This window comes from Leopardus geoffroyi, chromosome A1, assembly GCF_018350155.1.
Source record: "Leopardus geoffroyi isolate Oge1 chromosome A1, O.geoffroyi_Oge1_pat1.0, whole genome shotgun sequence".
NCBI lineage: Eukaryota > Metazoa > Chordata > Mammalia > Carnivora > Felidae > Leopardus > Leopardus geoffroyi.
In genome coordinates, this window is record NC_059326.1 from 137,526,977 (window position 1) to 137,540,744 (window position 13,768).

General features: G+C 39.3%; 1 protein-coding gene across 1 annotated transcript in view; it reads left to right on the forward strand.

Moving 5' to 3' along the window:
* The first annotated feature begins 2,114 nt into the window (after window positions 1–2,114).
* The window catches only part of FCHO2 (FCH and mu domain containing endocytic adaptor 2), a 123,522-nt gene continuing 111,868 nt past the window's right edge, over window positions 2,115–13,768 (forward strand). The window contains 2 exon segments of the mRNA XM_045495220.1: window positions 2,115–2,288; window positions 2,290–2,382. Of these exon segments, the coding sequence (XP_045351176.1) occupies window positions 2,115–2,288; window positions 2,290–2,382 (267 nt within the window).

Below are 13,768 nucleotides of genomic sequence, written 5' to 3' on the forward strand. Positions count from 1 at the left end.
GGCTACGGAGAAGTGTTTCTCACGGGCCTGAATAGTGTTGGTCATGGGAGAGGGTATATGTAGTTATGGGCCAGAGTTCAGCCTCAGCTCGAGAGTGTCAGAGGCACCTATTAGTTTTTTAATAAATAATATGTTAGTAATATGTAAGGTCTTTTAAAGTATGGGTCCAAGATAAGACTTCTCCTCCCCAGGTCTAAGCTGGGTAGTGCCTAGGATTTTAATGCCATGCCTCCTTGTAGAGTGATCTAGATGGTTGTATATATTTTTAGAATTTCTTCAGGATGAAGAAAGAGTGCTAGACTAATGGTTTAGAGAATTGTAGCAAATTTCTAAGTTAGACTTATGTTAGACTTAAGTTAGATGCAAATGATAGTTTCATGAAGACTTTTTAAAGAAAAGGAAATAGCAAACATATACAAAAAGAGTATAGTACTGTATAGTGAACCACCATATTTCCATTACCTAGCTCTCAACAATTATCAACTCGTGGTCAATCCTGTTTCATCAATACTCCTATTCGTTGTTTCTTCTTCATGGTTATTTAAAAAAATTTTTTTAATGTTTATTTTTGAGAGAGAGAGAGAGAGAGAGAGAGAGAGAAAGCATGAAGGGGAGAGGGACAGAGAGAGAGGGAGACCCAGAATTTGAAGCAGACTCCAGGCTCCCAGCTGTCAGCACAGAGCCCCTCACAGGGCTCAAACTCACAAACCGTGAGATCATGACCTAAGCCAAAATCAGACGGTCAACCGACTGAGCCACAGGGATCCCCCTCATGGTTATTTTAAAGCAAATCCTAGATGTGTTATCATTACATCCTATATATTTCTAAAAGAATTATCCCCAATTATTATTCAATATCCAATTATTCCCAATTCAACAAATACTTTACAGGTTCACCCAGGTGCAAGGCGCTATGTGATTTTTGCTTTTTTATTTTTTTGTTATCATTTTTTTTTATTTGAGAGAGAGAGTGCAAGTTGGGGAATAGGGCAGAGGGACAGAGAGAGAGAGAGAGAGAGCACGAGGTGGGGTGGGGTGGGGGGGGGTTGGTGGGGAGGGAGAGGGAAAATTCCAAGCCGGGTCCACGCTCAGCACTAAGCCTGAAGTGGGTCTCTGTCCCACCAGCCTGGGATCATGACCTGAGCCGAACTCAACAGTCTGACACTCAAGCAACTGAGCCATCCTGGCACCGTGGTGTTTGCTTTTGAGGTTGAAAAAACACTGTTGTAGTGTTCATTATGTTTCAATCGCAAGATCTGAGGAGGTGTAATATATGTATATAGTTAAAACTACACTAAATCTATTAGTGGGGTTTGGCTTCAAGAACTGTAGACTTTGCATCTAGCTGACCTGGTGACACTGAACTTGAGGCCTATCCACGAGGATTTCATTTTTTCCCCTAACCTCTGGAAAGCAAGGTGTGGGAAAGGGATTTAGTTTATGTTATGCCAGGACGTGTTTAAACTTGTTTCTTTTTCCAAAATGTACAAGTTGCTAAGAGAACTAGGGGCTTAAATGAACAAGTCCTGGAAGAGACTTTTTTTTTAACTGCCTGGATCAGGGAAATTCCTTCCTTCGGGGCCACGTTCCTGCTGTCACCCGGACTGGCTGGTTTGCTCCTGGCGTGCTAGAGGTCAGCGGTTTGGGCAGGGGACTTCGTGCTTGGGTCTCCCGCAGCACCAGCGACTGTCAGGCGACACTGGGCGTCTCCTCCTTTTCCGGCCACGGAACGTTTTGTTTTGGTTCTTAGTTCCTTGTTAAGGAAAGGCACCCTGTTGACCAAAGGTTTCCCTGTCTCCTCCCGGTGGCTAGACGCCAAGTTTCTCCTATCCCAGCTCGACCAGACTTGGGTCCCTTCAAGATCCTCGAAGGCCGGGGAAGCAAGTCTTGAGAAGAGGAAGAGAGCAGGCAGCCAGTCTGTCGTACCCAATGCCATTGGCCAGCTCATTTTTTCGCTCCGTTCCTGGGCCAGTACCTATTGTACCACAAAGGGTGCGGGCAGTCTCCCAGGTGACTCCTCAAGAACCCGGTTCTCCACCATTCCCAAGAGAATACTCAATTTGGCCCAGCCCGCGCTCGCGCGGGATAAAAAGGAAGGTGACCAAATCCCAGGAATGGGACGCGGGGCGCATGCGCAACCAAGGCGGTGGCGTTCAAGAGCTCGCCCGCGACGGCAGCCGCTAGGTGGCGCATGCGCCCTGGAGGGTGCGGGCTGGTCTCCGGGAAGAAGGCGGCGGCGGCGGCGGCGGCGGCGGCGGCGGGGAAAGGCGGGGGCGCCGTGGGGGCCGGGCCCGTGTTTACACAGCGGCGGGCGGACGCGGACGCGGAACCCGGCGCGGTGGCGGCAGGATGGTCATGGCGCATTTCGTCGAGAATTTTTGGGTAAGAGAGGGAGGTTGGAAATTGTGTGCGTTTTGGGGTGTGAGACTTTCTGCGCCTGACGTCGGCCTGTGTGCGCTCCGGGCGGCGGCTGCGGCGGCGGCGGCGGTGGCGGCTAAGGCTTCGCGGGAAGGGCTAGCGTCCTCGTACCGCTGCCGGCTGGGTCCCGCCTGGATGAAGCCAGGCGGGCGACGGGCCGCCGGACGCCGGGTCTCACAGGCTCCCAGCGCTTGCGGGGGCGAGGACTGTCAGCGCGGCCCCTCAGCCCACGGTGGGGGCGCCAAGGGGCCGCTCGCCGCCCGCTCTGGGACAAAGCGCCGGATGGGGCGGGAGACGGGACCCAGCCCCGCCGGAGGCTCTGGGCGCCGGGCGCGCCCAGCCGCTCGGACGCGGACGCCGGGCCCGTGGCGCGGCCGCCTCCCGCTGCGCGCTGCCGGCGAGCGCCAGCCCGAGCCGGGCGGTGGGGGGGTGCTCGCTTCCTTCCCGCACCGCAGCCCCCATCTTAGCCCTTTTGCCCCCCACCATTTCCATGCGAAATCCTTTGCGGGCTTGGCCTGGATCAGCACTTCCTCTCGGCCTCGCAGCTCCGCTCTTCGGTCTGCGCCCAGGACTTTGCCTCTGGGCCTGTTCACAAAGCGTATAAAAGTTGAATTTAATGTAACTGAATTCCTTGGGCTTAAGTGCACGAAAGACTTCCCCTTGTGCCCTGTGCTCTTTCCCCTTCCTCATTCTTTCCACACCCCTCCTCTTAACTCAGTATTATTAGGTGGTTCTTTGAGAATGACTTCCCCGGCTCCGTGTGGAATGTTTTTCTGCAGTTATTGTTTGTTGTAATGGGAAGTGCAGTTCGGCCGTGTACAGGAAAGTAACATGTTTACTCAGGTATCTTGGGTGAATTTCATTTTATGTCCTAACATTTGCAAATACTACAGTTCCATTTTAGTTAAAATTTGTGAATATCTAAAGGAATAATCTTTCAGTGACTAGGAGGTGTGTCTTAAATTCTTATTTTTAAGTGTCTCACATAGACTTAGTAATCAAATCAGTTCAGAGTTATTTGTTTTGAATATTCCTTGTTTTCTGCAAGTGATATAAACACTAGACAGGGTTTTCTTTAAAAAAAAAAGCATTAAGTTACAATGCACATACTATATATACAGTGCACTCATTTAAGTGTACAATTCAGGGTTTTTCATATGTCCAGTTACATCACCATCAGTTTAGAACAATTTCATCACCTGAGAAAGAATCCCTGTATCCATTAGCAGTCATTACCTCTTTCCCCCCTAACTTAGCCCTAGGCAACTTATTAATCTATAAATTTCTACCTCTGTAGATTTGTCTCTTTTGGACATGTCATATAACTGGGATCATATGTGTTGTTCTGTGTGACTGGCTTCTTTCCTAAGCATGTTTCCAAAGTTCATCCATGGTATAGCATGTATCAGCACTTAATTCCATTTTATGGCCAAACGTTCCATTGTATGTATATACCACATTTGATCTCTTCATCAGTGATGGACGTTTGGTTGTTTCCACTTTTTTTTTGCTATTTTGAATAATACTGCTATTTTTTGGTACAAGTTTTTGTGTGGAAATATGTCTTTATTTCTTTTGGGAATAGAATGGCTGGGTCATATGGTTACTCTTTAACATTTTGAGGAATTGCCAACCTGTTCTCCAAAGTGGGTGCACGTTTTTACAGTCCCAGCGTTTGATGTTCCAGTTTTTCTGTATGCTGGGGAATGCTGTCTGTTTTTATTATAGTGGATGGGTGTGAAGTAGTATCTCATTGTGGTTTTGATTTCCAATTCTCTGGTGGCTAATAATGTTGAACATCTATTCATGTGCTTATTTATATATTTTATTTGGAGGAGTATCCGTCGACTCACTGCCCATTTTTAGATTCGGTTATTTGTGTTTTTATCATTGAGTTGTAAGAGTTCTTTTTATATTGTGGTTAGTCTTTTATCAGATAGATGATTTTGTTAATATTTTCTATTTTGTGGGCTGTCTTCATTTTCTTGAAGGTGCCTGTTTTAAACATGTATTTATTTGTTTTTAAAAATTATTTTTAATTGAAGTATAGTTGACATATTAGTTTCAGGTGTACAGTATTTGATAATTACATGTATTATGAAATGCTCACCAGTTAAGTGCTTTTACTGTCTTACAGTGTTGCAGTATTATTGATAGATTTCCTAAGGTGTACTTTTCATCCTCGTGACTTACTTTTTAACTGTAAGTTTGTACCTCTTAATCATCTATTTCACCTATCTCCCACCCCCCTCGTTTCTTGCTACCACCAGATTTTTCTCTGGATTTACCAGTGTTTTCTGTTTCTTTTTCTTCAGTTGTTTTTAGGTTCCACATGTAAGTGAAATCATATGGTATTTGTGTTTGTCTGACTTGTTTCACTTAGCATAATGTACCTTAGATCCATCCATATCACAAATGGCAAGATTTCATTCTTTTTTAATGGCTGAGTAATAGTTCATTGTGTATACATACCACATTTTCTTTATTCATCTATGGATGGACACTTGGGTTCCTTCCATATCTTGGCTATTATAAATCATGCTGTAGTAAACATAGGTGTTCATATATCTTTTTGAATTCATGTTTTCATTTTCTCAGGTATGCACCCAGAGGTGGAATTACTGGATTGTATGGTATTTGTTTTTTTCATTTTTTGATGAATAGTGTTTCCACAGTGGCTGCACACAAGTACACATTCCTACCAACAGTATGCGACTGTTCCTTTTTCTCCATGTCCTTGCCAACACTTTTTGTGTCTTGTGTTTTTGATAATCGCCGTTCCATCTGGTGTGAGGTAGCTTGATACTACCCTTTGAAGCATTGAAGTTTTTTTTTTTGTTTTTTTTTTTAAATTTTTTTTCAACGTTTATTCATTTTTGGGACAGAGAGAGACAGAGCATGAATGGGGGAGGGGCAGAGAGAGAGGGAGACACAGAATCGGAAACAGGCTCCAGGCTCTGAGCCATCAGCCCAGAGCCTGACGCGGGGCTCGAACTCACGGACCGCGAGACCGTGACCTGGCTGAAGTCGGACGCTTAACCGACTGCGCCACCCAGGCGCCCCAGAGCATTGAAGTTTTTAATTTTGATGAAGTCCAGCTTAATTTATTTGTAATCATTTATGCTTTTATTGTTTTATTTAAGAAGTTTTTCCTAACCCACAGTCACAAAGAGTGTATACACGAATGTTTTCTTCTATGAGTTTTATAGTTTTAGCTCTTACATTTAGGCCTGTGATCCATTTGAGGTCTTTTTTTGTGTGTGGTGTCAGAAGGAGGTTCAGCTTCATTCTTTTGTCTGTGGATATCTAGTCCCAGTGCCATTTGTTGAAAGGCTCTTCTCTTTTAGTTAAATAGTCGTGGCTCCCTTGTCAAAAATCAGTTGACCATAGGAGTATGGGTTTATTTCTTGACTTTCACTTGTATTCCATTGTCCATCCTTATACTAGTTCTACACTGTTTTGATTATTATAGCTTTGCAGCAAGTTTAGAATCAAGAAGTGAGAGTCTTCCAGCTTTGGTCTTTAGCAAGATTTTTCTGCCTATTCTGGGTCCTTTGCGTTTTTTCATGAATTTTAAGTTTAGCCTATCAATTTAATTAATTAGTTACTTAATTTTAGTTGATATGTATAACCTGTCAATTTTAGACTTTAGGTTTTACAGTGGCAATTTATAAAACTATTGTGAGGATCATTTAAAATTGGACATTCTTGAATGTTTTGCATGGTTTTTGATAGGTGAATGTGTTCTTGAAGCTTGCTGACTTAATTCCAAATTGTTCATTAAGATTTAAAAAAAAAATTATAGTTTACTGCAAATTGTACATTAACATTTTAAAGTTATTTTTTGTTTCTGTTAATTGAGCTTTGAACATAGCCTTGTCTGATGTTTTTGGCTATTAAGAATAATGCTTTCTGTGAACATTCTTTGTATTGGTTTTTGGGTGCCCCTGTTTGTCCCTCGTAAGGAAGGGACAGGAATAAATTTGGATATATGAAATTTAGACAGAATTCCTAGTTTAATTTATGGTTTTGTCTTTGCCTTCACTTCCACTGTTGAATACAAATAGTAAAAAAAGATTGCATTTTATTTTACCTTCAAGCCTGGAATTGGGGCTGAAAGCTCTAAACTGGAACTTTAAAAAGCTCCAAAGGAGGACTAGATGAACTGGGCAAGACTAGGAACAGACACTAAATCACTTCTGAGAATTTGATAGTTGTCTAAGACAACTCAAAAATGTACATATTTTAGGACCATTTATAATTTCTTAAAATAGAGAAATTGTAATATTAATTTCACTTTTCTCCCCTAGTATTTAAAGTGGCACTGTCAGAATAAATGAAACTTGTCAAAGTGAGGTAATGGGAAACTCTGAATTTTTAAGTTTCTAATCAAACAACCTATTAATTATTGTTTTCCCTACAAAGAAAAAGACAAACCTTTTTGTTGTGGCATTTGTTAGAGGAAAGTTTGAATCATTCAAACTATTTTCAAGCCCTTTCGAAAGCAGCACATCCTGCCTTTTTCTTTAAAGTGTAGTTTTTCTTAACTAAAACTGTATCCTATGTTACGGATTACTTAATTTTTTACTTTGAAGAGAAAATGTATTTAAAAGTTCCTACAGAACAGGTGTTTTGTTGCTGATTAGTCATTTTTTGCCACGAAGTATAGTGCCTTTGATAATCAAGTTGAAAATGTTTTTCTTTTCCATTAAAATTGGATAACAAAATTAATTTTGATAGCAGAAATCCACACCATTGCCTTAATATATAAAAACAGTTGTTAACCTTTCAAAAGATAATGTCAGTTTAAAGAGTTATTGCAAATATTATAGTGAGGAAATGTTTATGTACACTGCTTTTTCAGAGTAAGAGTAAAATTTATAATACTTTTGAGATAGTCTCTGTCACCATTGATTGCTCTGTAGTAATTAAAATGGCTTTATATTTTTATATAAACCCAGATTATTTAATTCAGGATTTAAATTTTTAACGTTTTTTTTAAATTCCAGTATAATTAGCATACAGTGTTTTTTAGTTTCAGGTGTACAGTGTAGTGATTCAACAGTTCTCTACAGGGGTTCCTGGGTGGCTCAGTCCATTAAACATCCAACTTCAGCTCAGGTCATGATCTCACAGGTTGTGAGTTTGAGCCCTGCGTTGGGCTCTGGGTTGACAGCTTAGAGCCTAGAACCTGCTTTAGATTCTCTGTCTCCGTCTCTCTGTCCATACCCCTCTCATGTTCTGTCTTTGTCTCTCTCTCTCAAAAATAAACAAACATTAAAAAATAATTTTAAAAAACCAGTCCTATACCTTACTCAGTACTCATCATGGTGACCGTACTCTCTAATCCCCTTCACCTGTTTCACCCATCCTTCCACCTGCCTCTCCTGTGGTAACCATCAGTTCGTTCTCTATAATTACGGGTCTGTTTTTGGCTTGTCTCTTTTTTTGTTTCTTGAATTCCACGTATGAGTGAAATCATATGGTACTTTTCTTTCTCTGAGTTATTTCATTTAGCATTATACTCCCTAGCTCTATCCATGTTGTTGCAAGTGGCAAGATTTCATTCTTTTTTATGGCTGAGTAATATTCCTGTGTGTGTGTGTGTGTGTGTGTGTGTGTGTGTGTGTGTGCGCTACTCTTCTTTGTCTACTCATCTATATAGATGGACCTTTGGGTTCTTTCCATATTTTGGCTATTGTAAATATTGCTGCGGGGCTCAGGTGGTTAAGTGTCCAACTCTTGATTTAGGCTCAGGTCATGGTTTCATGGTTCATGAGCTTGAGCCTCACCTCAGGCTCTGTGTTGACAGCGTGGAGCCTGCTTGGGATTGTCTCTGTCCCTCTCTCTCTGCCTCTGTCCTGCTCCTGCATGCGTGCACATGTGCTCTCTCTCTCAAAATAAGTAAACTTAAAAAAATAATGCTGTAATAAGCATAGGGGTGCATGCGTCTTTTTGAGTTAGTTTTTTTATATTCTTTGAGTAAATACCCAGTAGTGGAATTACTGGATTATATGGTAATCCTAATTTTAACTTTTTGAGGAATCTCCATAGTGTTTTCCATAGTGGCTCCACCAGGTTGCATTCCCATCAATAGGGCCTGAGTGTTCCTCATTCTCCACATCTTTGTCAACACTTCTTGTTTCTTATGTTTTTGATTTTAGCATTCTGACTGGTATAAGATATCTCACTGTGGTTCTGATTTGCATTTCTCTAATGATGAGTGATGTTGAGCATTTTTTTTACGTGTCTGTGGCCATCTGTATGTCTACTGGAGAAATGTCTGTTCATGTCTTCTCATTTTTTAATTGGATTGTTTGTTTGTTTTTTGGTAGTGAGTTGTATAAGTTTTTGTATATTTTGGGTACTAACCCCCTGAAATTTTTTTTTAAGAATGGATTTCATTAGTGATAATTATTTAAGGGGAAAAATTAAACACAACCTGATTTAAATCTTTATAAACCTCATTTTGCGTAACATTCCTAATTTCTGTAAAATATGAAGCATTCTCCCAAAGACGTCAAGTATCCTGTAGCATATATCACATTGTAATGAACTAACGTTTTTAGTTAGGTGACCCTTTGCAAAGATTATTTCCAGTCAGCACATCAAGAATGAAATAATTATCTTGGGTGTTTTTATTTTGAAGTATTTCTTGTCCTTATTTCTTTCATTATTTAACCAGTACAGAAGTCTCATTCCATTTATCTCTTGATTTCCCTGGTATTGTCATGCTTTACTTTTAAATAAAATTGGAGTGCTTAATTATACATCCAAAATTTGATCTGTCATTACATGGATAAACTAGAAGGATTAAAATGTTTTTTAAAAACCTGGAATTGCTATTAATAGGACTTTGGAATGCAAAACGTTATATTTTTGCTTGATTATTTAATCTAAATTTAGTATCCTAGATGAGAGACTACCAACTATACATGTGCCCACACACGTATTTTGGTGGGTTATATCCATATGCAAATTTAAGCATATATGTTTTTGAAAATTAGTTGAGGTGATTGTAGAAACCCAGAATAAAGACTTTGTTTTTATTACTTGAAATTTCCAAATACTGTAATTTGTGATATCTCCTTGGGATATGATTCCATTTGGTGATATACTGAAATTTAAGAAGTGTATGTGTATGCATATTTATGTATAGATTAATTAACAGATTTGCAAAATTTACATGGTTCAGTAAATTTTCAAAAGGTACCAAAAGGAATACAGTATAAAATTTCTTTTTTCCCAGCCAGCAAGATCTCCACAAAGGCAGTCACTGTTAACCAATTTCTTCTGTTGCTTTCCAGAGATGATCTCTGTATATACACAAGCAAATTACATATACTAAGTTAAAATGTGTTATTGTATAATTGTTAGCCAGTTAGCCATGCCCAAATTGTTTTCAGCTGCAACAAGCTATGAAAATGCAAAATACAGATTCATCTAACTTGGTTTAAGTAGACCTGACAGGTAGACATTATAAAATCATAGTATTTTAGATGACATTAAATTTTATTGTGAGGCACTTAGAATTTTAGGGGGTGCAGTGGTCTGTATTTTTGCCTTAATTGTTGGAGAAATTTGAAAGTGAGAAATTTACTGATTTAGTCTGTATAAGTTCCGTTCAGGGGAAAGATTTTAGAACATTGACATGGAAAGGATAAAATTTTGCTGTCTGGATTCTTTTCTAACACTGCACACTAAATCCTAAATGCTCTAATCCTTTCAGTACTACTTGTTTAGGCGAAAGCATGGGAGAACAGGTATTTTTTTTTATCATCATGCATATTTGGTTAGCATAAACCCCGTGTAAGTAGTTTTTGAGTTCTTTTTCTTGAGATTCTCCATCCTGGTTTCACAATTCTAAAACATTTAACAGAAGCACCCTAAAAAATCCATATAGGAATATGGTGCCATGGAGACTTAAAGGGAATAAAAGTTTGGTTTTCACTCTATCTAGTGTGGAAAAATGAAAGAATACTAGAGTTGGAAGAATGTTAGTAGCAGTTTGGTCACCAGATAAGCATAAATTGGCCAGATTCGGGGGGGGGGGGGGCGTACAAAAACAGTACAACAGCAACTGAGGCCTAAAATGGTAACTATTGGTAAAGTTGCTAAAGAAGATTGCTGGGATAGCCAGATTGAGAGGATTAAATTGAGAAATGATTAGTGAACTGTGTGTTGAAGTTGAGGCATACAAGTCCATCAGTTCTGTCAGGCACATGCTCCTTGATGGAACTGCAGAAGTAAAAGTTATGAAAGATATGACAAGCATATTTGCTTGACTTCAGGGAAAAGATAGGAAGGTACAGTATATGTAAAGCAAATTGGTGATGCTGGATCTTAAAACTACTAAGTGTTAATTTTTATTTGGTTGAAACAAGAACCAGTGAAGATAGTTTTCCTTTTTAATTATATGACCATTATTATGGGATAGGTAGGACACAGAATACAGAAGAAAATTAAAATTATGTATCGCTGTTCCCTGTATCCTCTAAGATTTTCTTTCCAAATACAACATTCATTGGGTGCCTGGGTGGCTCAGTCGGTTGAGTTTCAGACTTCGTTCGGCTCAGGTCATGATCTCCCAGCTCATGAGTTTGAGCCTCACATCGGGCTCACTGCTGTTAGCGCAGAGCCCACTTCAGATCTTCTGTTCCTCACCCCCCACCCGCCGCCCACCCCTTCCTTGCTTGCACTGTCTCAAAAATAAATCTAAAAAAAAAAAAAAAATACATATATATATATACACATACATACATACATACATACATACATTCACAATAGGTTCTGCTGTATTGTTCTGTAGCTTGGTGTTTTCAGATGAAAACAAGTATCAAGTATTTTTCTCATACGATTAAGTATTCTTTGAAAATACTTTGTGGTGACTTTCATAGGTTTTCATGGAATGCATAGGTAATTTTTAAAACTACTCCCACTTTGAATATTTAGGTTATTTTCAGTTTTTTTTTCATTTATGAATTATGAGGACTGAAGATTTAACAACATGAACGAGAGATGTCATTTTAAGAATGCCTTCGAATGCACAGATTGAAGAGTTTTTGAGAAACCTGAAATTGTTTTATTTTTTCATGTTGAGGGTAATTAAAATTACATTCTTTAAAGAATATTACAGAGAATTTGAAAATTCTAAAAAAATTATCTCACAACTGTTTGCTTTTGTTATTTTTGTTGAATCCCTATAATATCTATTAGATGGCTTTAAGGATTTAACTAACTGGAAAAGGTGAATTATAACTGAAAAGTTTAGGGAGTATCTGAGGAGTTAGAAAATAATTTTTTTAATATAATAAGATTTATTTCCTTCAGCCAACCAACAGATGTGTTTGAGTGACTTTTGTACCTGCCTGCTCTGACTGCTGAGCAGTGCTCATTTTACATCTTTAATCACTGTTTTCTGCTTTAAAAACATCTTACCAGTAGTTCTGTAGAATAGTTCTGATGATCATGTGTGAAAATTTCAATGTATAAATAGAAGGTTGACTAAAAGAGTTTGTAACTTGTGGTTAAATGTGCTATTTACTTATAGAAAAACTGCTTACATAAGAGCTAGTGCAAAAGGAAAATGTAGAGTGGTAGGAAGTGATGATATTTATTTATTACTTTTGAAGCGGTTTGAGGTTGAGAGGAAGGTTAGGCCTGTTATTTGCTATTCACATGATAGCACCTCCTGACCCTTTCATCCCCTTCCAATTTTTTTTTTTTTTTAATAAAAAGGAACTAGGTAAAATCAGCTTTTTAATCAATAGCCTGATTATACACTATCTTCTGCCTGTTTTTTTTTTCAAAAAAATTTTTTTTAACATTTATTTATTTTTGAGAGATAGAGAGAGGCAGAGCATGAGCAGGGGAGAGGGAGAGAGAGAGAGATACAGAATCCGAAGCAGGCTCCAGGCTCTGAGCTGTTTGTTAGCACAGAGCCCGACGTGAGGCTCAAACTCAAGAACTGCGAGACCATGACCTGAGCTGAAGTCGGATGCTCAACTGACTGAGCCACTCAGGCACCCCATCTTCTGCCTGTTTTCCAGATCTTGGAGTCATCAAAAGTGAGAGATAATCCAGTTTTTTTGTTTTTAGTTATTAATTTACTGCTGCTCTTAAAAGTTCTTTGAAGGAGAAGTTTCAAACCATTAGCTAAAATCTATAGGACTTATATAGCTTTGTACTTTTCCACTATTGCTGTTCATGGATCTTAAAAACCCAGGTACATTAATAGTTCTATTTTTTCTTCAAGTGGAAAGATGTTAGATTGTATTTCATATCTCTTTAAAAAAATTTTAAAGTATAAAGTGATGTTATAAATTCAACCAGAAAAAGATGTCTTTGAGTTTCCAAAGTAGGTTTGATGACGTATTCAAACTTTTTAACTTGAAATTTCAAGTATGTCTCACTTGTAGATTCTAAATTAGACTAGAAAAAAACCTAAATATTTCCAGTGACTTGGTGACCTTAAGTGCAAAACTATGCATAATGTGATCTCATTTTCATGTTAAAAAGTAACATGGGGCCCCTGGGTAGCTCAGTCAGTTAAGCGTCTGATTCTTGATTTCTGCTCAGGTTGTGATTTCTTGGTTCATGAGATCAAGCCCCGTGTCAGGGTCTGCTAGGGATTCTGTCTCTCTTTCTCTCTCTTTGACCCCCCCCCCCATACTCTTTCTCTCTTTCTCTCAAAATAAATAAACTTAAAAAAAAAGTAACATGTTACTATATGTATGGGAAAAGGAATCTGGACTGATAAACTGTTAACTGTAGTCAGAGTGGTAAGAAGAGACAATAGATTCTGAGAAATTTGTGGTTTTTGTTTTTTTTTGTTTTTTTTTTTTTTTTTTTTGACGTTTATTTATTTTTGGGACAGAGAGAGACAGAGCATGAACGGGGGAGGGGCAGAGAGAGAGGGAGACACAGAATCGGAAACAGGCTCCAGGCTCTGAGCCATCAGCCCAGAGCCCGACGCGGGGCTCGAACTCACGGACCGCGAGATCGTGACCTGGCTGAAGTCGGATGCTTAACTGACTGCGCCACCCAGGCGCCCCATCTTTTTTGTTTTTTTAAGTTAACTTATTTTGAGAGAGAAAGAAAGAAAGAGAGCATGAGTTGGGGAGGGGCAGAGAGAGAGAGGAAGAGAGAGAATCCAAACAGGCTCCACACTGTAAGTGCAGATCCCAGTATGGGGCTCAAACCCACTAACTGTGAGATCATGACCTGAGCCAAAATCAAGAGTCGGTCACTCAACCCACTGAGCCACCCAGGCACTCCGGAAGTTTGTGTTTTCTTTCTCTTTTCTTTCTTTCTTTCTTTTTTTTTTTTTTAATGTTTATTTATTTTTGAG